We start from the raw sequence: 26,035 nt of genomic DNA on the forward strand, positions 1-26,035 counted from the left end.
GGCAACGGGTTACCATGGCAACCGGGCAGGGCGGGAAGCGCTGCCGGCGCCGCCTCACTGCACGCAGGCCGCATCCCCACAGCCACACTTCTATACAGTAAAACTGCGGCTCGCCCTTAAAAATATCTGTTATTACTGTAGCAATATTTAACCACGTTTGAAAAAGAAGAGGATTTATTACAAAAATTTTATACAAAGGAAATTATAAATACAGCCTTCAAAGAAAATGGAGTATCAAGAAATGACATAGAATTCCTGTATACACATTGAGGAAAAAAAAAATGTATTTTTCTACGTAGGAAGCAATTGCTGTCCATTTTACTTTGAGGAGACACCAGTTACTTGCAACAGGTTAAGACACCAAATGATACAGCTACCTTTTGAAAGTAGATTTGTTGTTTGTTTGTTTAAACCAAAGACCTGAGTACAGGGCATACCCTCATTTCTGACACAAAACACACCAAAACCCTTCCTCCTTACTTGTCAAATGCCACACGTAAAACCAGACTTTAAAAAAAAGTGTGCCTGCTGTCATATTACAAACAATTAATTTTTTGTTTTCCAGTTTTAAAATACAACCTGAAAGACTAACCAGTATTAACGAGACTGCATTTATCGAAGCTGTTTTAAACAAAGGGGAGGCTTTTTGTTCACAAATAAAGAGATATCCGACTGAGAAAGAAATACCACAAAGACAGTACAGTCAAAGGAATATGCAGGGGAATTAGCATCTTTTAAAAAAGGGTTCTAAGCCATCTTGAAAATCTTGCTCATTTATTTTGAAATTGATGCTGTCCCAGCCCCAAAATTGCTAGCAAATGTAGCAAGAAGTTCAAGTCCCTGAATAAAAGTGTTAAAATTCTGATCCTACACACCAGAAATTGCTGTTCTTACCTTTATACCAACATACAAAGAAGAATCAGAGCTTTCTTGTCTTTGAAAATACTTTGGAGGTGTGAAATTCACATTGGCTAGAATAACTTCTACTTCACAGGGTCTGTCTGTCTGTCTGTAAACTTCTGGTTCCTCTCACAATATTTAAAACAGCACAGGTTACATGGTAATAGAGTGAGTGATTTGTTACTTAAAGGGCTGCGTAGAAAACATACGATTTAAATATCAATCCCTTAAGAAACAAGTAGTAACACTGCACACAGTTCTTTCATATCCAGTAAACAGTGCCATCAATTTCTCACGTATATTCCATGTCACGGAATTACTGGAAGAGGCAATGATGTATTTACATAACGTTGTTACACAGCTAACTTTAATTTCTTCTTCTTAGCTTTCATAACAGGTGGCAATGATATTTTGAAAGCAGTCCTGAAACAACATAGAAAAGGAACTGTCAGATCCACTGAACATATCTCCACATCCATCCCTAAGACAAGAAAAAGAAACACTTACTCGCATGTGCTACAAATAGGACTGAAGTTGCAGAATACTGGAAAATAAAATAATTTGCTTTCAGTAAAACGGTTCATTTGAATGTAAGGAATCAGACTCTTAAGTATTTATAAACTTACTTGACAAGCACACAGAGCACACGTAACCAATTTCAATAAGATTTCGATGGCAGAAGCATGCGGCTCTGTAGTCAACATGAATGGGAGGTGGGAGGACAAGCTGCGACCTTTGCTCTTGATCAGGGAGAAATACCCACTGCAAGAACAGAGAAAAACCATTTTGCAAATTGGAATGGTCCTGCTGTGTTGCCTTGTCAACAAAGTCAGTAAGATTTCACGTCTGACACAGGAAAAACACCGAAGTGGTTTTTAAATGACTTACCAACAAATACTGCAGAAGGGACGGCATGTGGAGGACCTTCAGATATATACCACCCGTAATGTCACAAGCCTGGAAAGCGGAGAGCAGGATCAGATTGTTATGATTTATGAGATTAACAGGGTACTTAAAATATCCACATACTGCTCAAGGACTGCATGTTGGAACTGTCAGAGTCACTGAACAGATTTCCATACCCACTCTTGACGCAGAGAGCTTAAGAACATGTCAAACCATATAACATCAAGAATCTATGAATTAGGATAAACGCAAATAATAGGATGTCTGTACCTGTTGCAGAAGACCCGAATCAGACTCCAAGACACAGGCATCAATCAAAACACTCTGCAAGAATAAAGATGACACGCACGAAAAACAAATTCAGCTAGGGCTAATGTAACCTCAGTGTTATTGTCACAATCTGTTTCCACTATAAACACACTCCACATATAAATGCACAAGCTTCTACAGCAGAAGGACCACGACAGGCTTAGGGAAGCTCTTTGACTTTATCAGAACACAAATCCAGCCTCCAGTATGTCCCTTTTAACACATGGTAAAAAAAGAAGTATCATCAAATGTACCTCATACACATTAGCTGTAAGGAGGGACGAAAGGCTACTATCGGTACTTCCACAGTAACCTTTCATTAGTCGAGTAAACTACGATATGGATCTGTTTTGGTTTATTTTTTAAACTTGGTTACCACTTTTCCCCCTGGCCATGACAGGTTTCATTTCTAGGAGCCTTTAACTAGATCACAATAATAAGATAAATGAACAGTTTTGTTATCTTTGCACATTAATAAAAGATAATATATATAACAATGAAACGCCAGCTTCACCTGTTTCTGTGCTGCAAAGATCACATTCATGAAGTTCATATATTGCAATGCGCTGTCTTCTGCAGCTTTTATGACCTAAAGAAAGCAATTCAAACTTGTTAGCTTATGTAATATCACTGGATTGCAGGACTGAAAGAAAACTGACAGCAGAAGTTCTTACCAAAATCCTTGATTTTATTTCTTGATTGGCTAAGCATTGAAAAGAAAAAGAAATTTATTAGTACGTTGCACCTACCTCTGGAAAAGGAAGACCAAAACTGAGTAAGAAATTCAAGTATTGTTAGAGCCCTTTGGAGGAGGATTTGTGCAGCAGGTGACTTTCCAAAAGTTCCTCTCAGCCTCCCAATGTTGTACAGATTCTGGTTTCAGCTTTACTTGTTTCACTTGCATTCAATAGAAAATCAGAATACAAGCGCGGACTAATGATCAAGTCCTTCTAACCATCACCCAGATCCAGTTTAAACCAACCAACTTCAAATGATGGGGATAAACTTGTACCTATTAGAGCCAATTTTGGAAATGGGGATGTGTCAATGCCTATTTGACTGTATGGACATATGCACTTATATCTGTTATTCTGATCCAAATATTTATGTTAAGTATTTAAAACAGGAGAAGAGGCGTTACCTTTTACCTCTTTGCTCATCCTGTTGATATCTGTGTCAAGTTGACATTAAGGAATCTACATGTATTCTTGGAAATAACACCAGCATCCGTACCACGTATTCACCACCTCAGCCAACACACATTTCAGTGACTCACAGTTATTAGGCAAACATTTCAGTTTTGAGTATTATTATAGAACAGGAATAGCAAAACCTATATTGAAGCATAATTAATATTATAAAAAACGGTCTTAAAAATACATAAAGGCTTTGAAGATTCTGCAATCAGAAGGATACAACAAAGAGCTTTAGCAAGTGATCCTGCTAACTGAGTTTCTGTTTGCTGGCCCTTCATTTCAGCTGCAACACAAGAAAAGTTGGAGAAGTTACTTTTATATATAAAACCAGTTCCTAGAACCGACAATACCAAATGCTACAGGTTTGATCTTTGGCAAACAGTATTAACACAAAGGCCTAAAATGTCAGGTATAGGGTGTTTCAAAAAGATGGACCCAACTTCAAAGCAGTGTACTGCACAATGGCAACGTGTTGCAGTTATACAAAAATTTACAAACGGTTTAACAAGTTATCAAGCGTTAAGAATTTGAAACTCTATGCCCTGCCCTTTGCAGTGGTAAGAGTTTCATTCACGGACAGTTTGTAGTTGCAGAGATACAGTGATTTCAAATTGGGTCCATTCTTTTGAAACACCCTGTGTAATAAACTTATCTACTTTACATATATTAAAATTCACGTAATCAAAATAAAGGACATTCTTACAACTCCTTGACATCCAAGCGTTTTGCAATTCTGTACATTAAGCATAGAATTTTATTTTCCTTACTTTTTGTCATGAGATCTTTAATCTCTTCTGCAATTGCATCATTTATTGCTGTTAACAACTCATATTTTCCGTCCCTGCTGCCAGAGCAATTAGATTCCATGGAACCACCACCATCTCCAAAGAGATCTGCAACGGCCCAGTGCTTCCCAGGGTACAAGAAACGGCTGAAACAGAGAACATTTTAAGAAATCATTTGTGTTTTGTCTCTAAAAAATACCATAAACTAATCAGCTGTAGACACCGGTACTCTGAAGTATAATTTCAAATAATTTTAATACTTTAGACATCAAAAAGCAGGCAATCTTCAAACCCAAAATGGAGTAAAATCCCCATTCACCTCCCTCCTTTCAAGATGTATTTTAAGAGAATTGGCAAATAGACACCACACTTGTATTTAGCAGTAAATCCCCAGACTCGTTAATATCTGGGTATACATATCCCCCAAACAGGACACTTTTGTCAGTTGCATCATCCTACTTGTCACATCTCTACCATCCCCTCTCTCCATATATTTTTAAGTAAAACTCTGTTTAAACCTCCTTTTTATCTTATAAGCCTTTTAATTTCTTCGTATAAGTCACATGACTTCTTTCCCACACAGTTTTAGTTAATTGCTGTTCATAAGACAATGATACCTTATGCATTTTAAGTCTGGTATCAATTATATACTTCAATTCAACAAGAAAATCAGGACACAGGTACAGGAAGGTGCACTTTAAACCTTTACACTGATAAGAAGCAACTACACCTTTCTTGTGTGTGACTGGCTATGACAGCCAGCTTGTTGTTGCGATTCATAAGTAAGTGTGAATTTCCCAGTACCATCACGGCATCGATGCATTTTGATAGGGTGAACTGTTGGGAAAAAAAAAGAAGTAGACATAGTACAGCAACATTTACAGATAAAAAATGTGTAAGTTTCTCAAGTAACTGCAGTTAAATAACTTGAGTTTTAAGATGCTGAAAGTTCTTCCTAATGGGAAGTGATTGTCCCCCTGTATTGGGCACTGAGGAGACCAAACCTCAAATACCGGGTTCAGTTCTGGGCCCCTCACGCCAAGAAATCCCTAGAGGTGCTGGAGCGAGTGGAGAGAAGGGAACGGAGCTGGTGAGGGGCTGGAGCACAAGTGTGATGGGAGCGGCTGAGGGACCTGGGGGGTTCAGCTGGAGAACAGGAGCTGAGGGGAGACCTTCTGATCTCTGAACTGCCTGAAAGGAGCTTGGAGCCAGGGGGGTCGGGCTCTGCTCCCCAGGAACAAGCGCCAGGAGCAGAGGAAACGGCCTCAAGTTGCGCCAGGGGAGGTTGAGGTTGGATCTGGAGAACAATTTCTTCCCCAAAGGGCTGTGGGGCATTGGAACAGGCTGCCCAGGGCAGTGCTGGAGTCACCATCCCTGGAGGGCTGGACAGACAGACATGAGGTTCTCAGGGACATGGGGTAGAGGTGAACTTGACAGTGTTGGGCTAATGGTCTTTCCCAACCAAAATGATTCTATGATTCAGAAAAAAACTTTGAAAAATACACAACACTGGGTTGCTATTTTTAAAAATGTATTCCAATATCTGTTATCTCTGTTTTAGTAGACAATATTAGCATAGTTTGGAAGACTAATCTCGTTTGTTCCCTACTCACTAAGATATTTATTAAACACATTATTTCCCTCGGAAATCACCAGCAGCAGCAGCAACCCCCACAGATGTACCTCAGCTTCTCCCAGCGCCTTCTTCCCCCACCAGATCGGGTTGGTGTCAATGACCACGACCAGCAGGCTCAGCTCATCATCTGAAAAAGCGACAAGGCGGCAGCGTCACCCCGAGCTCGCCTCAAGGTCCCCGGGGAGCTCAGAGGAGCCGCAGCCGCGGCGGGAACACGGGGAACCGGGCACCACGGAGCAGCGCGGGCTCCGCACGGGCCTGGAGGAGCTTCGTTCCGGAGACACCGGGGCCATACGCCACACGGAGCCCGGCGGCTGAGCCACGCCGGGCCCCGGCAGCCGCTCCCGCCTCCCGCTGCCCCGCTCCCGGGTCCCGCCGCCTCACCCCCGCTCATCGCGCCGGTCGCGGCGGCAGCGGCTGCCGGCACCTGGAGATGACGCCACGGTGTCGTCATCCAAACGGGTCGCGTCACGTCCAGCCGGGGCGGGGAGCGGAGCGGCCATGAGCACGGACGGTAACGGGAGCGGGGCCGGGCGGGAGGGGCAGCGCCGGGCCGGGCCTGACGCGCCCCCCGTTCCCTTACAGACCTGATCGAGACCTTCAGGGCGCAGCTGAGGGACGACCCCGATGTGGCCTCGGCCGTGGCCGCCATCCGCGCGCTGCTGGGCTTCCTCAAGCAGGACCGAGGTGGGTCCGGGTCCCCCCTCAGCCCAAGGTGGGGTCCCCGCGGTCTTCCCCTTGACCGGGCTCCTCCGCCTCTCCCCGCAGGAGAGACCATCCAGGGGCTGAGGAGCAGCCTGCGGGCCGCCATCGACACGCTGTCGCGGGTGGACTCGTCGGTGGCCGTGTCCTCCGGCGGGGAGCTCTTCCTGCGCTTCATCAGCCTCACGTCCCTCGAGTACTCGGTAAGGGCGCCCTGCCCGGAGCGGGACCCGCTGCGGGAACCTCCCGCCTCACAGCAGAGATCTCGGTGTCTTGCAGGACTACTCCAAGTGCAAAGAAATCATGATCGAGCGCGGGGAGATCTTCCTGACCAAAGTCTCTCTCTCGAGGAACAAAATCGCCAAGCTGTGTCATCCTTTCATCAGAGATGGGGCTGTAAGTTGGCCGGGGAGCTCTCGTCCTGCTGCTCTGCTCCTCCTGCAAGGGAAAAGCACAAGGGGAGGAGAGGGAAGCCCATTAAAACTCACAGTAGTGTTTTCTGATGGTGGCTTCTGCAAGTGCATAGATATAATATCACCCAGCGCTTTTATCTCCCTACTTCAGTTTCTGTGAAACCCAACTTTAACCTGTGATTTACTTCTAAGAGGTGCTGAGGAGTCACAGCTTCGAGTTACCATTTAAACTACTAGATCATCCCCCCTTGGCAGCAGCTCACGGCGTGGTTTGCTAACCTGTGACTTATAGAATACGAGTGACATACGTTATTTAACATTGATGGGCAGCTGCGTGAAGTGGAAGCCGTGACATCATTCAGGTTTCCCAGAGCTCAGCAAAAAAGTAATGCCTGGCTATTATTTTTTGACAGCGAATATTGACACATGCTTACTCAAGAGTGGTCCTCAGAGTGTTAGAAGCAGCTGTGGAGTCAAAGAAGCGATTTAGTGTTTATGTTACGGAATCACAGCCAGATCAAGCAGGGCAAGTACTCATTCATTTGTGTTTTGTCTTGGTGAACAGGGTAAGGTACAGCTAGCATCAAATCTGTCATACCATGCTAGGCTTGTTTGCAACATTTTAAATGGTACTCCTCACTGATAATATCACATTATTCTGGACAAATGAAAATAAAACAAACAACAGTACTGGCAAGTAACTTCTATTAACAGTGCTAGGTAGGTTTTCCTCAAAGGTTTACAAAGTTTCAACCAGTGCCAGGCAATCTGTTTCCCTTGGGAGATAGCTGATGTCTAGCGGTCTGCTTCAAAAGTAGGCTAAAATAATCAGTATTATCTTAAACATAGCAAAGTAAAACATTTAGCTAACAATGTCTGAATATGCCAAATAAAACATGTTACTGATGGCAAGAGAGCAAGCTTTCCCTCTTCAGAGCAAACACTGTTGTGCAGGGGAAGCACCTAATCCTACATACAGGACAATACACCTTAACAAGTTTTTCACTAGAATCAAGGATGATCAGTAAAGTGAAGTACGTACTTCACTAAAATAACTTCTGGCAATGCACCCTGTGCTTTATTACTTGTTTCTTACACCTGTTGATGAAAAAGCTCAGACAGTTTAAGTTATCAGTCATCTTAATAATAGTTCACTGACTCATCTTTGTGTAGCTGTAATTCCTGGCAGCTAAAACAAACTGACTTGACTTTTGTTGGCTTGGTTGTAACCTGTTTGTTTCCATTTCTGCACAATGACTTCTTTTCTATTAGAGCATACATAGTAAGCAAAAACTACAAGCAAGGGAACATGGGCAGTCACGGGTTTCAGTCTGTCAGATAATATATTTCTAGCATTCACCTTAAAGAAAAAACATTTAAGCTTCAAATTTTTTTTTAACAGGCAAAAAATGGCAAAGGCCTTGAGGAAGCTGAACATTCCTGTGACTGTAATTCTGGATGCTGCAGTTGGGTAAGTCTGATCATTACATCTTAACATCACCACACTGTCATTTTGATTGTGTAAGTTTCCCTAGAAGCTTGTTCAAACGACAGGGTTTATTAACCTAGTTTGTCATAGCGGTCAAACAGGCTAAACAAGTTACACCTTTAGGTGCACGATTAGGAGAATGCGCCTGCTACAGAACAAGTATTTGGTGTTTGCACATTAGAATAAAAAATGGAGTCAGACCTAAGTGTAGAACTTGGGAATATATGTAATTAATTAAAGAAATAAAAACCTGAGGTGCCACACAAAAAGGCTTTTTTTTTTTTCTAAATCGCATACATGATGTCATTTGGGGGTTTCTTAAGCTATTTGCTGAAACTAGTTCAGAAAAGTGGCAAACTGTTTGAATTACTAATTTCTGTTCTGTTCAGTACATCATTTGTTACATTACCCAGCAAGACTTGGATTTTTTTCCCCCTTTGAACAGCTACATTATGGAGAAAGTGGACCTGGTGTTAGTTGGTGCTGAAGGCGTAGTTGAAAGCGGAGGCATTATTAACAAGGTAATAGGTAGTGAGTTTATTACATCATTATGTGAACTCTAAACCTTTAAAGTTTGGTTTTTATGACTAATTCAAGGCTTTCTGAAAAATCTTTTCTGTTTGGACGTTATCCAGTAAATAGCTACTTATTGCTGGAAACTGAGCAATATTCTGCCACGCTAGCACTGAGCCTGCATGTTGTTTTCCATCTGTCTCCACAGATTGGCACTAATCAAATCGCGGTGTGTGCCAAAGCTCAGAATAAGCCATTTTATGTGGTAGCAGAAAGTTTCAAGTTTGTAAGACTTTTCCCTCTAAATCAGCAGGACGTCCCAGATAAGTTTAAGGTAAGAGAAATGCAAATTATTTCTTAGCCAGCTAAGATGCACACTTAGGTATCTGTGAACAATTTTCATCTAAGCATGTCTTCATTTATCTGGGTCTCTCTACTATCACTTCATATAATTCAGATTTGCTCCATGTTACAGTCACACATCAAAGAGCCGTAATTTGTCATAACACTAACACATCATTCCCAAAGCGGTTCCTTTGGGGCACAGGAGCAGCTGAGGGCAAGAAGCAGTTAAATCAGGACGCTTCCCAACTACAGGTTGTACTTTATAAAGATAAAACAGCTGAGACCAGGGTGGCATGAGCCTCACTTTAAAGTAATTGACTTTTTGCAGTTTTACCACAAACATCTGCTCTAGACTGTAGCGCTGCTCTTGCCCAAATGCCGTTTTCACTTGCAGTTGTGTAATAACTAATGGTCTCCCTTTCCTTCTAGTATAAAGCAGACACTCTGAAAACAAGTCAGAATCTAACAGAGGAGCATCCCTGGATCGACTACACATCACCGTCGCTAATTACGTTGCTTTTTACAGACCTGGGTGTATTAACTCCATCAGCTGTCAGTGACGAACTTATTAAACTCTATCTGTAACACAGGACTCAGCCTACAGGATGTATCATCTTCAGCGACTATCACAGTTGTAACAACTTGGAAGATGATACAAGTGATATGGACATGGTAAGATGACATTATAGGGATTAACATAATTATCACTCTTCTTGAGTTTTTAAAGCAAAATGTTACATATGGATGGACCACTGTTAAAAAAAAAAATCCCCAAATGACTACAGCTTCTAAAGACCTAAAATAAATTATTTTAAAGAGGGGTGGAGCATTTTTATATTGTAAAATAAAATACCTTATGCTGTATTCAAACTCATCCTGAAGTGTGCTGTTACTGATCTGGGGTACGTACCTGAGAAGAACAAAGTGAAAACACAGCCGAGGCCGGTAATGAGGATCTGCAGCTCCTGCCATGCCATGCAAGAGCTTTTGTTCTTAACCACAAGCTTGTTTGTACGTCTTTATGGACACCAGGTCTCCTTATGAAGAAATTAGATCAGTTCTGTTCTCCACATCATTATTTTGTTACAAAAATACGGTTTTATTGAAATAGGCAGTATTTTAATGTAAAAGTGGCATTAGAATAATTGTCAACCTTCAGACTCTAAGTCAGCAACAGTTTCTGCTTTAAGTCTGCTCGGGTTGCCTGTTAGTCTCTTCTCAAACTCTTCTTCACTAATTTTCCCTTTCTTTAATCTTTTCAAGAGTCTTGTGTCATTCAGCAGCTCTTCCATATCCTCATCGTCGATATCAGAACCCTGTGGGCATTGAAACCAACAAATTAAACACAACCCCAAAAGGTTTTCATTCTGCACAGCAGAACACAAGCGACATTTACAACTCCGATTTGGCCAAGAATATCCAAGCAGGAAACAATCGCAATTTCTACTCAGGGAATTATGACCTCTGAGAAATCAAAGCATTTCCTAGGCCAGCAGCATTACTGACTAACATCAGAGCTGACAACTTGTTTCAGTGTTTGCCTTTAAAAAGCTTCTCTATAATTTAAGCTTTGCCTATCAAGGCCCTAGAAAGTTAATTTACAGTTGTCAATTCCACCAACCCACAGCTCTGCCATTTGCTGCAGTAATCACGTGCAGTTTAATAGAACGGGCACAGTTTACCTCTTCGCGTTTCCTTTTAGCTGTTATTTTCTTCTTCTTCTCCCTTTTGGCTTTCTGCTTCGACCAGGCTTTGTTCTTCACAAATTTCTTTTTGCCTCCATTTTCCTCTCTTTCTTTTCTTTGTTGTTCTAATTGCTTTTGTCTCTGTTTTTCTCTATTTTTGTCCTTAAATGAAATGGAGTCTGTATTAACAGTGACTGGAGTAAAGTCTGGAAAACATTTTCCTCTTAGTTCAGGCATCTTTGGCATTTTTAAGAGTGCAAAGCCTTTGGCAAGGCTAGCAAAATCCAGGTCTGTTAAAATAAGGATGATAAAGTCAGTTTCCTGCTGGATAAAAAAGTTCATTTCACTTAGCAAGTCACGGAAAAATAACATTATCTTATTGTATCATTGGCATTCTATACTTAATACTAGTAACAATATTATGTCACTTTTATTTATCCTTATGTCAGTTTGGTCAACTTGCTAATTAAATATTTTCTCTTGAAAACAATGAGAAATAAGTTCCTTGGAAAAAATAGGAGTTTTGTCAGAATCTAATGCTGCAGAAAGTAAATTTGTGACCAGGAATCAATAGTTAGTGTTATTATCCACAAGCTCTATTTTTTTTTATGAAACTAAATACTGTCTTCTGAAAAATCACAGTAAAAGATACCAGCTGCTGCTGGGAATCACCTTTTATTCGGAAGATCAGATTACATTCGTGTTTGGCGTAAGCCTGGACGTAAGACACAAATGCTTTCATCCCCTTCTCAAACACGGCCCTGTCAGCCAGGGCCATGGCCTTCAGTTTGGGAAGGAGGTCTGACACATTTGTCTGGGGCTTCATCTCCTGCATGGGACACTGAAAACCAGAAAAGAAATACAAAACCAAAGGAAAAGTTAATTTTGAGTGAGCTTTGAGCCCCTTTCCCCTTCTGCTCTGTCATTTCAACGCTCCAGTTCACCATTCAGCCCCACGCAGCCGTCCAGGCCCCGCAGAACAGTTCACACACTGCGGCTCAAGAGGCAGCGTCTTCATCTCATGCCTTATCAAGCCATGTTCTCATCAGCACGGCTCTAGAGAGTTTATACAACTAACCCCATAAATGCAGGGCCAGACACAGGAAATTATCCAAGATAAAAATAAATAAACCAATAAATAAACCAGTGCTGGCGGGGTTGGGAGTAGGAGCGTAAACCAGCGCTGCCCTTCTGGAAATGCTCAGTCTACACATCCTTAGAAATGAAAAGCTTTTCCTTACTCGGCGCATCACACATTCCTATTACAAACTCGGTAGATAACACCAGGAGCAATTGTGTTCCAACAGTTGCATTTGGTGATTAATAAGCACCTTTATATTTTTTTAATCATGCACCTCTGCTAAAACATTATTTATGTGTACGACCTTAAGTCCTCCAAATTCTGATTTCGAAATTCCTACCAGTAAGCCTGTCTCCTTGCCCTTTCTTGCTTTGGGGTGGAAAAAACTCTACTCACCTTTTGGTTGATTGAGAGAAAGTTAACGTAAGATTCTTCCATAGGAAGCAAAAACACAAGCGCGCTGCCTACGTTGCCGATCCGTGCTGTTCGGCCACACCGGTGCACAAAGGCACTGAAACAACACGACAGAGGAGATGGCTCGGTTTGATTTTAAAGTATTAGACAGAATGGCAAATTTGAAGTATTGTATATTGTTGAATTAAACCAACAGGAATCAGTAAAATGCAATACAAGGGGCGTGTAGCATTCCCACTCCGTTGTTAGGACCGTATGCTAAAGCAAGGGGCACCTGGTTTGGGGGTGACACTTAAGCAAGTTGCAGAGAGAACTATGACAATGGAAGTTAAAATACATGGAAAAGCACCTTTAATGTGAACTTTCAATGCACTGTTCTTAGAAGAGCTCTGTCCCCACTCTCACCTCTCATTATTTCTTCAATATTCTCCTGCTAAGCCTTACACCAGATCCTCTTCACACAAATATATGACAAACATCTATTTGACTTACGCACATACAAAGTCACGTCAGTTCACATTGGTTACAACAAAAATTGCACTGTCTTGATCTCCTTTGTTCACATATTATTTTGTGGGTTCACTCAGACTAACTTCCAGGCAGCAATTAAACGTGTTTTCTGCAGCTGTGTGTTCCCAATTTATTTCTGAACAGCACAGTAACACGACCACGAGTAGAGATTGTTGAGATCTGAAGTTTACCTGGCGCTGCTCGGCGGGTCGTACTGTAAAACCCAGTGAACCTCTGGAATGTCTATGCCACGAGCCATCACATCAGTGCAAACTAAAATGCCACTAGGAAGAAGAAGATAAAGCGTATTTTCATTAAACTGTCACTTGAGATGAGCCGGTCTACCCCCCAGCTGTGTATTCTGCATCTACACTGAACAATGAGGAACAAAGTGTTTCAAAATATTTGTTTTTCGAAAAGAAACCAAATATTATAAGGTAGTCACAGCTTTCACCAAATAAAATTCTACATAACATTATGAAAAGGAATGTGATTTATATCACAGCCAACATGTCACTAAGAAAAAAAAATCTATTCCCTATTACAAATTCTATTTTGAAATCACCAGTGCATCCACAGCTGAACATAACACTCTAAATGTTTTATTAAAAGACCTAAGTGACCGACAGCCTTAGCATGCTATTCGAAACAGCTCTTCTAACAGTCTGTTAGTAATTATTTTTCCTGCAACATAAAATGCTAAAACTCGAGTCCTATCCCACAAAGCTGACAAAGAACACTTTTCTGCAGGTAAACTGCAGCATCACGTTGCTTTATTCTTGTTCATATCGCAACAAAACAGCATCCTGGGTTTCCACCTGGCAATCAATCAGGAGAAGGTGACTTTCACTCCCAGGTCCCTGCTGATGCCACTTTCCGCCTATTCCTATGTTCTTACCCTGGGAGCTTCCGAAACTCCGTAAAAATCTTGTTACGCTTGTGTTTCATTTTCCCGTGGATGCTCATTATTTTCACTTGTTTAATTAAGGATTCCAAAGCCTTCCCATAGTATTCCACACAGGCACACGTGCTGTTGTGATAAAGACAGGTATAAAAGCAAAAGATTGTGCTGAATTTTAATCTGGTTTAGACAGTCAAGTTACAGTGGTCTGAGACTTTTCAAAATTATACACTTTTTTTTTTTAATATGTACTTCATTTTTATAATCAACATATCATCATCTATAATGCCCTACTTCAAAATGCATATAAAGTTTATGTTTTGCTTAATAAAGTTCAACAGAATCCTGACAGGAAGCAATGACCAATTGACAAGATATCTATTATTATTATATTTGACAAGATATCTGTTAAAAGGAATCACTTTTAAAACAGTTGTGTCCTCCTCAACACAGGGCACAGTTTTGGAATTTCAGTAATAAAACATCGTACTATTTTCACAACGAAACACACAGAGAACTACCTGAAAAAGACAAGATGTTTCTCCTGTTTGTGTTGTCGAAGAAAATGCACCAACTGATTAAATTTTTCATCTGCTTTGCAGATCTATACAATGTGAAAGAAAAAAAAAGTAAGGAAATGGATTTCATACAAAGTTTCCTCCATTCATTGTGCACTGATAAATGCCTACGGACATAATTCCTTAACACTGATCATTTGCACCACAGTTCATAATGCGGAACATTTCTCTTTTATGTATCTTAAGTTAAAAACAAATACTTCAGCTCCACGTTTTCCCACCTGCAGCCACAATCTCCCTCCTGAAGCAGCATCTCAAGGATCCCTCAGGCCCCTCTCTAAATACCCCAGCATCTCCTCCCAAAGCCCCTCGCTATAAACAGGACAAGGAGCCACAGCACAGCAGCGAGTTTGGGATTCCAGCTCCTCCAAGCAGCCACACAAAACTCGCAGAGCAGGAAACAACAGGGCTGCTAATTCAGATCTTTCTCCTCAGCTTGGTTACCGATCTTTGGAGAACCTGCAAGAGTCTTGGAGACTTCTGGTTCCTCGATTAATGTGATACAAACTGGGGGAGATTGACAAACTTACTGACAGAACCATGGAAAAAGGAGAGGGAATGAGAAACGCAGCGGTTCGCACCATGTAATAGTTCTCCAGGCGCGTGGGAGTTTTCTGCGCGTTGCTCGCTGCCACTCCCTTCTCTTTCACAGAGATGCGGACGGGATTGCGCAGACCGGCTCGCACCAGGTTCTCCACCTCTTGGGTCTGAGTCGCTGAGAACAGACCTGTCCGCCTCTGCTTGGGCAAGAAGTCCAGAATGGTGTTTAAACTGCAAGTAAGCACACGTAAAACATAACCGTCCTATGACTTCTCTCGGAAAGCTTAACTGTTGGAAATAAGAGTTTATAATCAAAGTAGCTTTTACTACAGAGTGCCAAGGATACAGCATCTCCTATTGAGCTAATTATCTTAAGAGAAAAGGGACATCAAAGGTTATTTGTTAAAGTGTTTTAAGCCATTCCAGTGCGTAAATTATATGTAATCAAGCACTAATACAACACGTGCTAATACACATTAAAGAAACTGTAAACTCTCTATTCATCAAGGATCCGCTTCTCCTGATTATTTGCCCCTCTTAACAATTGCTTTATGTAGTCTACAGAGAAAAGAGAGGTAAAAACGAAGCAGAACAAACTTAATTTTAGAGGTTGTTGTCAGCCACGCTCATGCACATCAATCTTATATGAACTCATTTAAAAACTCACAAGGATTACTAGAATTTATTACCTACCTTGCTTCAAAGCCCATATCTAGAAGTCTGTCTGCTTCATCTAACACCAACACATCCAGAGACTTCACACAACTTGCCAGATCCAGCCCATCTGCTTTTCTTCTGAACAGATCCTCCAAGCGGCCTGGTGTAGCTACAATGATGTTCCCGCTGTTTGCGAACAAAACACACAGCAGTTTTGTGGCTGGGCAAGGTAAGGACTTTGGGGCAGCTGTAACATCGTTATCACAGCACAGAGCTGCACTCGAGTGACTGCGCTCATCAGTAAAACTGTTCCAGTTTGTCACTTCTAACTGTTTTCATATTTCAGTGCCTTTCAGTCACTATGTCAATGTAAATGGTACCAATTCCACGTATGATCATTTCCTATTGTCTCACTCAAGAAAAGAATCAACAATTTCCACATACACCCTCACATTCTCATGCAGCACCACCAAACTGTAGCACCAGCAGGAGCAAAGCCCTAATCTGAAAACCCCGACAACACGGAGAAAACCGCAACTGTGAGGCATTGGCAAAAATTATTAACAACTCACCCGTGTTCTTTAAACTTTTCAACATCTTCCATGGGATTCCTACCGCCAATTAAAAGAATCTGACTAAAACAATAAACCAGAAAGCTTTAGGTCATTCTTTGCCAGTTTATGAATGACAGAAGTCCAAAGGAAAAGGAAGTGCGGGCAGGACAAGCCTGAAGTTCACTCACCTAAACCGGGGGAAGTGTTTTGTGAAATGTGACAGCACCTCATCAATTTGAATAGCTAATTCTCTTGTTGGTGTGATAATTATAGCTCCAACCTGCATGCGAAAAACAAAAGGAATTTGATCGTTTCAAATTAAAAGCTATATCTAAGTGCAAAGAGAGCACCCCAACATTTATTTTCAAGTTTTAAAGTTCCTTGTTACTGCTACAACAAAGAGCGGAGCACACAGTCACTTCAGGTTTATGCAATTTTCCTTATTGGTACTTTTCCTGAAGTCATCAAATCTTATTGGCATATCACAATACCATTCTCAGAGCTGAATAACTTAATCTTACCTGCATTTTCTTCAATTTTTCTTCCCGTCTGAGAAGAATTTCCAGTATGGGAATCACAAATGCTAAGGTCTTCCCACTGCCTGTCACCTGTAAGAAGGGAAACAGAGTCAGTCCTCTGCTCCAGAGACAAACCGAGAAAAGCGATGAACTCGACCAAGACAAAGTGCTCACCGCTTCTGCAGCAACATCTTTGTTATTCATGAAGAGTGGAATGGTTGCAGACTGAAAAAAAAAAGAGACATCACATGAACAGCTAAACTGGCTATGGTGGGAGTAACCACACAGCACCTAAATCTCCCCAAGGACATAAAAGTTCTCTGAAATGTGCCCCAAGCAGAGCCCATGACAGGAAAGCCATGGGCAGCAACTCCTACTGAACCCATCGCCTGCCCTGGGTGCCCCGGCCCACGGACCCCACAGCTCGTCCCAGAGCAGCCGGGCTGGCCCAGGCACCCACAGCCTCCTGGGAGACACAGAATCAGTTTGGTTTGAAGAGACCCTTAAAATCATCAAGTCGAACCATAACCCACCCCTTGCACTACCTCATGTCCCTGAGAACCTCATCTCCGTCTGTCCAGCCCTCCAGGGATGGTGACTCCAGCACTGCCCTGGGCAGCCTGTTCCAATGCCCCACAGCCCTTTGGGGAAGAAATTGTTCCCCACATCCAACCTCAACCTCCCCTGGCACAACTTGAGGCCGTTTCCTCTGCTCCTGGCGCTTGTTCCTGGGGAGCAGAGCCCGACCCCCCTGGCTCCAAGCTCCTTTCAGGCAGTTCAGAGATCAGAAGGTCTCCCCTCAGCTCCTGTTCTCCAGCTGAACCCCCCAGGTCCCTCGGCCGCTCCCATCACACTTGTGCTCCAGCCCCTCACCAGCTCCGTTCCCTTCTCTCCACTCGCTCCAGCACCTCAAGGGATTTCTTGGCGTGAGGGGCCCAGAACTGACCCCGGGATTCGATGCATTCTCAGGCCTCGCCTGCCGCCCCCACCCCCCGGACAGCCCGGCCCGGCGGGGACCGTCCCGTCCCCTCACCTGCACCGGGGTCATGCGGGCGAACCCGAGCTCCCGCAGCGCCCGCAGCACGCCCGGGCTCAGCGCCACGGGCAGCGACTCCCAGCTCCCCTCGGTCACCGCCTCCATCTTGGGCGGCCCCGGGCCCGCCCCGCGCTCCGCTCCCGCCCGGCCGTGTGGAAACACCGGCCGCAGCGCTTCGGTTCCGGCCCGGGCCCCGCCGGCTCCTCCGTGAGGAAACGCCAGAGCGAACACCCCGCTTTGCTACGGCAAAAAATTCATCTTTTTTATGACAAGTAGTACGTTCTGCAGGTCGTGCAGAAGCTCTGGGACACCCAAAAGCCTGGAGTTGAGGAGCAAAGCTGCAGGATTAGGATTATGTATCAGAAAAGAGGAAAGATGCCAAAAGCGAGGTTCTATCCCGCTTATAGGATCGTGTTCTAACAACGGACAGGACAAGCAGCTCCTCACACCATCAATAATTCTCTGCTAATTCTGCCTTTCACCCGTTTAAATTTTTAAAGACTGCTGCAGCACTGAGGCTTTTCAAGCGTCTTCATAAATGGTTCAGTGATACAAGTTAAAAGGACACTTAGATGCGGCACTTCAGGACATGGTTTAGTGGTGAGCTCGGTTTATGGCCAAACTCCATGATCCTAAAGGTCTTTTCCAACCTGAATGATCCTATGAATTACCTGTGATTCCTTCTACCTGCTCACAAAGCGGGATGGCATTGGATGAATCCAAGAAATCCTAAGAAATACTTGATAAGTTAAAGCAGCTTTGCGTTAAACTGCTCTTCCTTAAAGTATCAAATTAAAAAAAACCCAAAACACCAAAGTTCCTTTTTTTTTTTTTTTTAAAGAATTTGTTTATTTAACGAACCTGGGTCATATTTAGATTCACAAGCAATTTTTAAATGTACATCTTAGAATTCAATTTTAAGTGGTTTTTTACACAAAAATATTGGCACACAACAGTCGCAATAAGGTGTAAGAGCCACCTTTCTGAAGAACTGCTGCAAGTGTTCGCCCGAGGTTGAAAAAACTTTACCTGGAACATGAAAACCTGTAACAAATTTTAAATTAATTGTACAAAACTGTTGTGTGTTACTTGTAGAAGCTCCCCCCTGGAAAAGACCCCGCCCCACCCCCAAAAATGATTACAACTAATATACATCAGTCACAACATAATCCTGGCTCAGCACCCACATCAGACTCTTCTTTAATTTTTAAACCAATCATTAGATACCGAGGAAAGTAACTTTATACAAAAACAAATCTACATGTGCCTGAAAAAGAAAACACACCAGTATTTAGCATTATGCTAATTATGATCAGATAATGGCAGAGACTGCCACTTAACTTAAATACAAGGGCTGCATAGCATCGCAATAAACCCCCAGAATCGTTAACCCTTTGGCAGCAGGAACCCAGATTTCCTGAACGCTCGTGAATTCTGCAGCAGCGCCAACAGGCTGAGCCTTGGCCCTGCGGCCACCAAAGGGTTAACTACTGCTTGCCAAGCCACCGCACACAACCGGATTCCATATAAAACCTCCAAAAGGCTAAAAACCATACGATAAACATTCGGTGATGAGAGGAGAAAATTCATTTTCATAGGCTATTTAATTTAAAATAACTTTGGGAATAAGTTGATGTAACCAGGACAGTTACTGAGGATTTCCTTTTAAATAGTAACTAGGCATGAATACTAGACGGGAAGTGTCAGCTGTCGCCTATTCGTTATCAGAATAAAGTTCCGATCGCTTCTCCTTGGCAGTTTATTTAAGTGAATAAGGGATTATTTTGATTTGGTAACACTTACTGCAGGGTTAAAGATGCCAAAAATGCAACAGTCATGTTAGGGCCTTGTACCGTTTCCCTAGATAGAACCGCAAGTACGAAAACAGGGAGAAAGGTTAGAAAAGACATCGACATCGCTTGTTACTACAGCTGAATTACAGCGTTTGCAGCTTGCTTGGACCTGGCTTAGCGCACAGACTAGGCAGATTGAAGTGAAAAAAATGATGCCAATTAAGTGACAAGTTTTCAGCACAGCTTTTGCTACAGAAGAGATATAAAAACAATTCATTTTTTAACTAGGAAGGAACAGAAGCAATAAGTTTTACAGTTCAGTAAAGAGGGTTCAGAAACTAAATGACTCTTTTTGTGACCAGGATGTTCGGTAGACAGTGAACTGAAATCCGGGACCAGAAAAGTACTCTTAAACAACCCTTCGGACTTCAAAAAACCTCTTCAGGTAGTAGATTTGTCCCAGTGTCATGGCAACTAATACAAGAGCTTCAAAGAATGACCAAAGAACCACTCTGCTGTTTGTGTTGTCATTAACTGTTGGGGGAAAAAAAAATGCAGTAAGTAACAAAGCATTTAAAACAAACTTAAAATATAATTTGTCATTGGAACTGAAGTATTGCATATAAACCTCTGATATTTCACTCACATCATTACAAATGCCCCAGAGGACTCTGCAGCCCCAGAGATGAGATCTGAGAGCTGAAGGGGAATGTTTTCTGCAAGCAGATGTTTTAACCTCAGTTTTGGACACACACTCCAGTTTCATTCTCTATTCTGCCCAGCCTCGAAGAGGCCAGCCAGAAGCTCCCAATGCCAAACAGAACCCTCTTGATTTCTCAAGTAAATGCTGCATATTATGGTCTCAATGGTGAGTGGGGAATTTCTAATCTCTAAAGGGTTCATCATCTTTGGTTCTAAAAATTCAGCATTTTCTTCAATCAGACCCCTAGTAACAAAAGTCAAAATACTGGAGATAGCCACAGGTTCAAACAGTTGAGGGGCCACTACTTTAATGTTGCATTTTCACATTAAAAATAGTTGCCCTTTGTTCTCACTGGGCTTCCCCTGCAGCACCACTGAGCACCCTCAGCCATATTTTAACGCTGTATTACAGAAAACACGGGTTGCAACGGAGCAGCTCACCGTATTCTCTGCTTGCTAATAACAGCAGTTCTGCTCTATTTCAACTTAATATTTTAAATATACTTTGCCTCAATTATTCAGCCACACCCACTTCCAGGATGAAGCCACAAAGTCTGTCCCTGGGAATCGCATCATTACTGTGTCCTCATGAATACGCCATTCGAAGAATTACAGAATTTACACCTATTAAGCAAAGATTATTTTGCGTAACAGTCTTAATGACACAAGAGATGAGCCAATTCTAAGACTGCAAGCATCTACTACATCGTATGGGTAAATCCTTCAGAACTTGCTCTAATTTTTTAATAACCTTGAACAGCTTTCATGGACTTGTACTTGAAATCACGTTTTGTAAATTCATTTGAGAGAAGCAGTTAAGTCAAAGACACGTACTTGCTCTATGTATTCTTTCACGAACTTCCATGTACTCCTGCTCATGCTTCACAGCCGTCATGGCCACTGCTAACTCGTTAATCATCTCTTCTAGCCTGTTCTGATGAGCTGCGGAATAATTTCAGAAGCATCAGAAAGTCCGTCATTGACTCAAAAAACAACGCGTTAAAATGTATGAACAGTTAAACATAATTTCCCGTTGCAAAAGTTCCGAAAAATGTGGTCTGTGCAGCTGAAAACTTTCTATCCTTGCAGCACAGTTTAGTTTTCACAGCGTCACTTCTCTGTGGTATTTACTAAGTGGGAAAACATCTTTCTCCACATCCGACTAGAAGGCAGAAGACACAATTTAGATTCAGTACAGACCACTTATTCCAAATATGGGCACACTTTTCCAGAAAAACAGAAGGTAAGAACACATGAGATCAATACCACACACTAGTATCTATTTTGCCAATATCGTCCAATATATTCCAAGCAAATTATCTTAACGTTACAGCTTTTCCTAGTTGTTAAGCTTGCAAAAATAGAACGACTGAGAATTTAGCTTAAGATCATGATGCTGGCAAAACGAGATCACTTTCTGAAGCAACACATCACATCTTGTGATCTTCCGGTTCAGCTGAAGCACAGAATTCAGCAGACACGATGCCAAAGGGGCCCGGCAGGAACCGGCTTCAGGTTCTGGTATGTCGTGAAAGCAGAAGAGGAAAATACCGAACCAACGACAAGAGAAAACTCGCTTGAGATAGTTCAGCAAATGGAAGGATCAGAGATCCAGGATTTAGTGATTTGACTGTCAATCGCAGGATCTTTGAAACACATTCATGCTCAAAGAACTGTCCACTTATCAGTTTTTAAATTAAGTAATTTTCAAAGTCTCCTGGCACCAAGAGAAGTTTGAGATCTCATTCCACAGACGCGCTGGGCAATCAGCTCTTTTTAAAAAGCCATAAAACCCAACATATTCTCTATTAAGGGGATATGCTTGACTCTGAAGCTACCTTATTACATTTTTATTTATAAATTAAGCATTTCAGATCACAATCTGAAAATTAAGCTATTCAAAATACACACCTTATGGGGAACAGTCAAAAAGAGGATCAGAGAATAACTCTCATACAAGTTCCAATTAAAATCTAAACTGTTGTGTAAACCACACTCACTTTTCTAATACCATAAATCCCTTCTTTTCATGGCTAACTGGTCATTGCAATAGGCGTAGTTTATTAGCAAGAGAAGAAATTACAGTTGCTGGGATTGTTTAAATCCACTCAAAAAGCCCTCAAGAAAAAGTGCCTTAAAAATTTAAAGCTGCACTAAAATTCTTAACAACAGATATATTCAGACTTGTGATTTAACTTAGTCTGTTGGGAACTTCTTACTTTTCGAGTGATATCAAGCACTCAATGCACAGTTATTTACTTGCTAAAATAGAAAATAATACTTTATTGCCCCTCTAGCTACAGCTAGTGATTGCTAAATAACACTTGATAAGTTGTTACCCGAAACATTAATTTCTTTCTTTTATAGCAAATGACAAGTCTGAGGTTTTACCTCTTGTAACACTTTTGATAATTAATAACCTAAAGGAAGCTTACTGCTTCCAAAAGCCCTTGATTATTCAACACTCACTGTAGCAACAAAAAGCAAACACGGTCTAAAACATCCAGTGCTCAGGGATGTTCAGTGTTTTAGTTTAATTTCACCTAAAACTCCTGATTAACTTAGCCTGTTAACCAGAAATAACCACCTGAAGACCTGTCAGGGGCAGTTCAAGGACCTGATCCCAAGAGCTGCCAAGTGTATGAACCTCTCGCTGAAAGCTTGCGGGTGCTCAGGATTGCTCAGAATCAGACCTTGTATGTAGTTTATTAAAAAGACATTCTCATGCTACAAACAGACGTTACAGAGAAAAAGCAAACGTTAGCTGTTAGTGAATAAACGTATGCAAAGGACAAGATGCTAATGAGCTTTCAAAAAGCAGTACACATACCATCCCAGGTATCTCCACCACCTAGAGAAAAGTGTAAGAGATGAACACAAGTACAGGACAAAAGGTTGCAGATAAAACAGTCATTTACACGGCTAAGAGAAAATTTATATATTAGCACATTTATCCAAGAGCTCAACTAATGCAGGAAGTAGCCTACATAGTGCTGAGCAAACTAGAAATCGGAGAATGAAACTGATGAAAAGACTAAAGGATGAAAGCATTAGTTTCTGCAGATGGGCAAGTGGTTCCCTGGTGATTTTCACATTAAATTGTGTAACGAGATCTAGAAACATCCACATTCATTTTAGCTAAGCAAGAGAAGAGCTGACTAGACAAACTGAAGAAACAGGATTTCTGAGAATCCCGGTCAAGTTCGGAAGTCCTGCACGTCGGGAAAAGCTCCCAAACCCCATGTAATTTCTTCCCAGGAGTCTTCCTCACCTTCTGTCTCCATGTCTTGCCCCTTCGGAGCTTCCCCAATATCAATAGTGAACATGACTATCTTGGGAGTCATGGTGGACATTCTGTTGCTAAAGCAAAACTTGTACGTTCCATCCATGTGGGCAGCAAATGTGTATTTTCCACTGGACTCTCGATCGCCTTTATAAATTCCTTTATTATCAGGCCCTGTAATCTGGATGAGGAAAACAAAATATCATACATTTTATTTAAAATACGGTGGTTTCAAATACAGCACTGCACGCATGTTCTGAAGTTATCCAGTCAGATTTACCTTTCCCTCCCACAACTCCGAAGCAGTGACACATTTTTCTGCACGGAAAAAACTCAATGGCAAAGACAGCCAAACAAAAGTCTCTCTTACTGGCCAAGATTACTGGCCTTCCATACCAAAGATAAGAAGCATTCAAGAACAAGTAAATAGTAATCTGCCGATAGCACTGGCTGTTACCCAAATTAACAACTGCATGGGGAAACCTTATCTTTGATATTTGAGAGAAAATAAAAGAGGAAAAAAAAAGACATTCTCCCATACATCAATGCTAGTTTAGACACACATGTATTGTTGCAGTTGCCATTTCAAATGGACTAAGGGGTCAGAGCCACTGGAATTTAAGGCCTCAATCCCTCAGGCCACCAACCTCAGCTGAGCTTCCACCAGCGACATCTGAACGGGACTTCACAGCTTCCTGACTCTGTCCTGTATTAGAGCCATGGGTAATTTTAAACAATTATATTCACTCTCAGCAAGGACTCTCTCATGGCCAAGTTATCCCAAACAAACAATTATCTGTTCTTTACCAAAGTGAAAATTCTTATTTATTAGTCTCCTATGGATCTGATATCTCATCAAAGAACTTACCTACAACTCTCATGAGGGCAATCAGCCTGATTAAAGCCAACACTTTCTGATTCATGGGGACACACGCTGCTCCCAGAATAAGCAACATGGTTTTTTAACGAGTAATCCTGTCCATTCACAGAATCCCAGAATGTCAGGGATCGGAAGGGACCTGGAAAGCTCATCCAGTGCAATCCCCCCATGGAGCAGGAACACCCAGCTGAGGTTCCACAGGAAGGTGTCCAGGCGGGTTTGAATGTCTGCAGAGAAGGAGACTCCACAGCCTCCCTGGGCAGCCTGGGCCAGGCTCTGCCACCCTCACCATGAAGAAGTTTCTTCCCACCGAACGGTTTATTACAACAAGTCCGTACCAAGCAACACAATGAAGAAAACCCCAAGAGAACGGCTCTAAGAGCAGGAGGGCTGCCCTGTGGAGCAGGAACGTCGGGCAGCCTGAGGAACCGGAACCCCGGAAGCGGCCTCTCGGCCCCTCCGCGCTGCCCCAGGCCCGCCCGCCGGCAGAGCCCCCGTGCCCGCCGGACTGAGGGCGCCCCCGCCGCACAAGAGCCCGTGACAAGGCGGGACCGTCCCAAGCTCCACCACCGGACTGAGCCTCCCTCAGGCCGCCGTTCGCCCCCTCCCGGGCGCTGCCCCGACCCCCACGGCCTCCCCGCGGCGGCGGGGGCCGAGCGCTCAGGGTCGGGCCCCGGGGCAGCCCCGCGGCGGCGGACAGAGCCGAGCCCCGTTCCCTCCCGCCCCGCCTCACCTCTACGTCGATGTCCAGGAACCCCCCCTCCGCCACCTCGAAAATGAGCCCCATCTTCGTGCCGGACGGCACCCGCTCCAGAAAGCACTCCTCGGCGTGCGCGTCGATGCTGACGAAGTAGGCGGCAGCCGGGGCCGCCAGCGCGGCCAACAGCGCCAGCACCGCCCGCACCGGCGACATGGCGGAGCCAGCGGGACGGGCGCCGAGCGGGCCAGCAGGAAAAGGGGAGGGGGGACTTCCGGCTGCCGCCACGCCCCTTCCGGGGCACGGGGCCGCCGCTCATAGGTCGACGCAGCCCCACTGCCACGTCCCGCCAGTGCTACGGTGGCCGTGAAGGGACCGTTCGGAAAGACTCCGCCTGAACCCTGAGGCAGGGGCTGCGCGCCGCGGGGGCGGGACGTTCACGCAGGTTAAACCAATGAGCACGGAGAAGGGGAGGAGCCGCGCGGCGAGAAGCCAATGAGGACGAGGCGGGGAGAGCTGGCATGTGAGAAAGCGCGGCGCGCGGAACGGCATTGGCTGAGCGGCTGAGGAGGCGTTGCCGGGCAACCGTGGGCGGGAGCGCGGGAAGCACCTGAGGGGGTTCGAGAGGGAGCGGCTGTGGCCGCTGTCACCGCTGTCACCGCTGTCACCGCTGTCACCGCTGTCACCGCTGTCACCGCTGTCACCGCTGTCCCCAAACCGCTGCTGCAGCCCGAGAAACCCAAACCTGCCACAGCAAGGTGGAGATTTGGGGAGCAGCTAACGAGAATGTCACGGGGAAGCCCAGCTTGTGGGCTACTCACCATGCACAAGAAAATCCAGTCACGATACGCAGCAGGCTTGTGCACCACCCAACACGTGCATAAAACAATTATGTCTTGCATGGCCATGCTTAAATACTAATTTTCAATTAAAACTTCCAGTCAGAAATAGAGAAAGTCATGCTGGAGCTTAAGGAAGGTACTTTTTATGACTCAGCTACCTGTGGGAGATT

The 26,035-nt window shown here is 43.4% G+C and overlaps 3 protein-coding genes across 6 annotated transcripts; all 3 read right to left on the reverse strand.

Annotated features, from left to right (window-relative positions):
* Positions 1–156: 156 nt before the first annotated feature.
* GTF2H3 (general transcription factor IIH subunit 3) lies at positions 157–10,217 on the reverse strand. Of its 3 annotated transcripts, XM_065851457.2 has the most exons (14): positions 10,105–10,217; positions 6,117–6,872; positions 5,780–5,859; positions 4,827–4,933; positions 4,079–4,242; positions 3,532–3,594; positions 3,257–3,286; positions 2,790–2,818; positions 2,630–2,704; positions 2,077–2,130; positions 1,789–1,857; positions 1,527–1,662; positions 1,408–1,444; positions 157–1,323 (listed from the first exon to the last, which is right to left on the reverse strand). In XM_065851457.2, the coding sequence occupies exons 2-14, from the start codon at positions 6,610–6,612 to the stop codon at positions 1,254–1,256; spliced, it is 1,410 nt and encodes a 469-aa protein (XP_065707529.2). In that variant the 5' UTR covers positions 6,613–6,872; positions 10,105–10,217; the 3' UTR covers positions 157–1,253. The 3 variants fall into 3 exon arrangements, with proteins under 3 accessions (XP_065707529.2, XP_071671957.1, XP_071671959.1); XM_071815856.1 differs by lacking the exon at positions 1,408–1,444; XM_071815858.1 differs by lacking the exon at positions 10,105–10,217 and having other exon boundaries at positions 6,160–6,300.
* Positions 10,218–10,269: 52 nt separating this feature from the next.
* On the reverse strand, positions 10,270–17,795 carry DDX55 (DEAD-box helicase 55). Its single transcript, XM_065851458.2, has 14 exons — positions 17,666–17,795; positions 16,807–16,857; positions 16,636–16,722; positions 16,303–16,394; positions 16,133–16,195; positions 15,597–15,746; positions 14,945–15,134; positions 14,307–14,389; positions 13,783–13,914; positions 13,076–13,168; positions 12,357–12,471; positions 11,552–11,720; positions 10,877–11,169; positions 10,270–10,510 (listed from the first exon to the last, which is right to left on the reverse strand). Exons 1-14 carry the CDS (start codon positions 17,771–17,773, stop codon positions 10,343–10,345), a joined length of 1,794 nt encoding a protein of 597 aa, XP_065707530.1. The 5' UTR covers positions 17,774–17,795; the 3' UTR covers positions 10,270–10,342.
* Positions 17,796–18,485: 690 nt separating this feature from the next.
* TMED2 (transmembrane p24 trafficking protein 2) lies at positions 18,486–25,300 on the reverse strand. 2 transcript variants are annotated; one of them, XM_065851637.2, is made up of 5 exons: positions 25,060–25,300; positions 23,435–23,627; positions 22,994–23,014; positions 20,998–21,105; positions 18,486–19,995 (listed from the first exon to the last, which is right to left on the reverse strand). In XM_065851637.2, the coding sequence occupies exons 1-5, from the start codon at positions 25,237–25,239 to the stop codon at positions 19,871–19,873; spliced, it is 627 nt and encodes a 208-aa protein (XP_065707709.1). In that variant the 5' UTR covers positions 25,240–25,300; the 3' UTR covers positions 18,486–19,870. The 2 variants fall into 2 exon arrangements, with proteins under 2 accessions (XP_065707709.1, XP_065707710.1); XM_065851638.2 differs by lacking the exon at positions 22,994–23,014 and having other exon boundaries at positions 25,060–25,296.
* Positions 25,301–26,035: the final 735 nt, after the last annotated feature.

This window comes from Patagioenas fasciata, chromosome 17 (genome assembly GCF_037038585.1).
Source record: "Patagioenas fasciata isolate bPatFas1 chromosome 17, bPatFas1.hap1, whole genome shotgun sequence".
Taxonomy (NCBI): Eukaryota; Metazoa; Chordata; class Aves; order Columbiformes; family Columbidae; genus Patagioenas; species Patagioenas fasciata.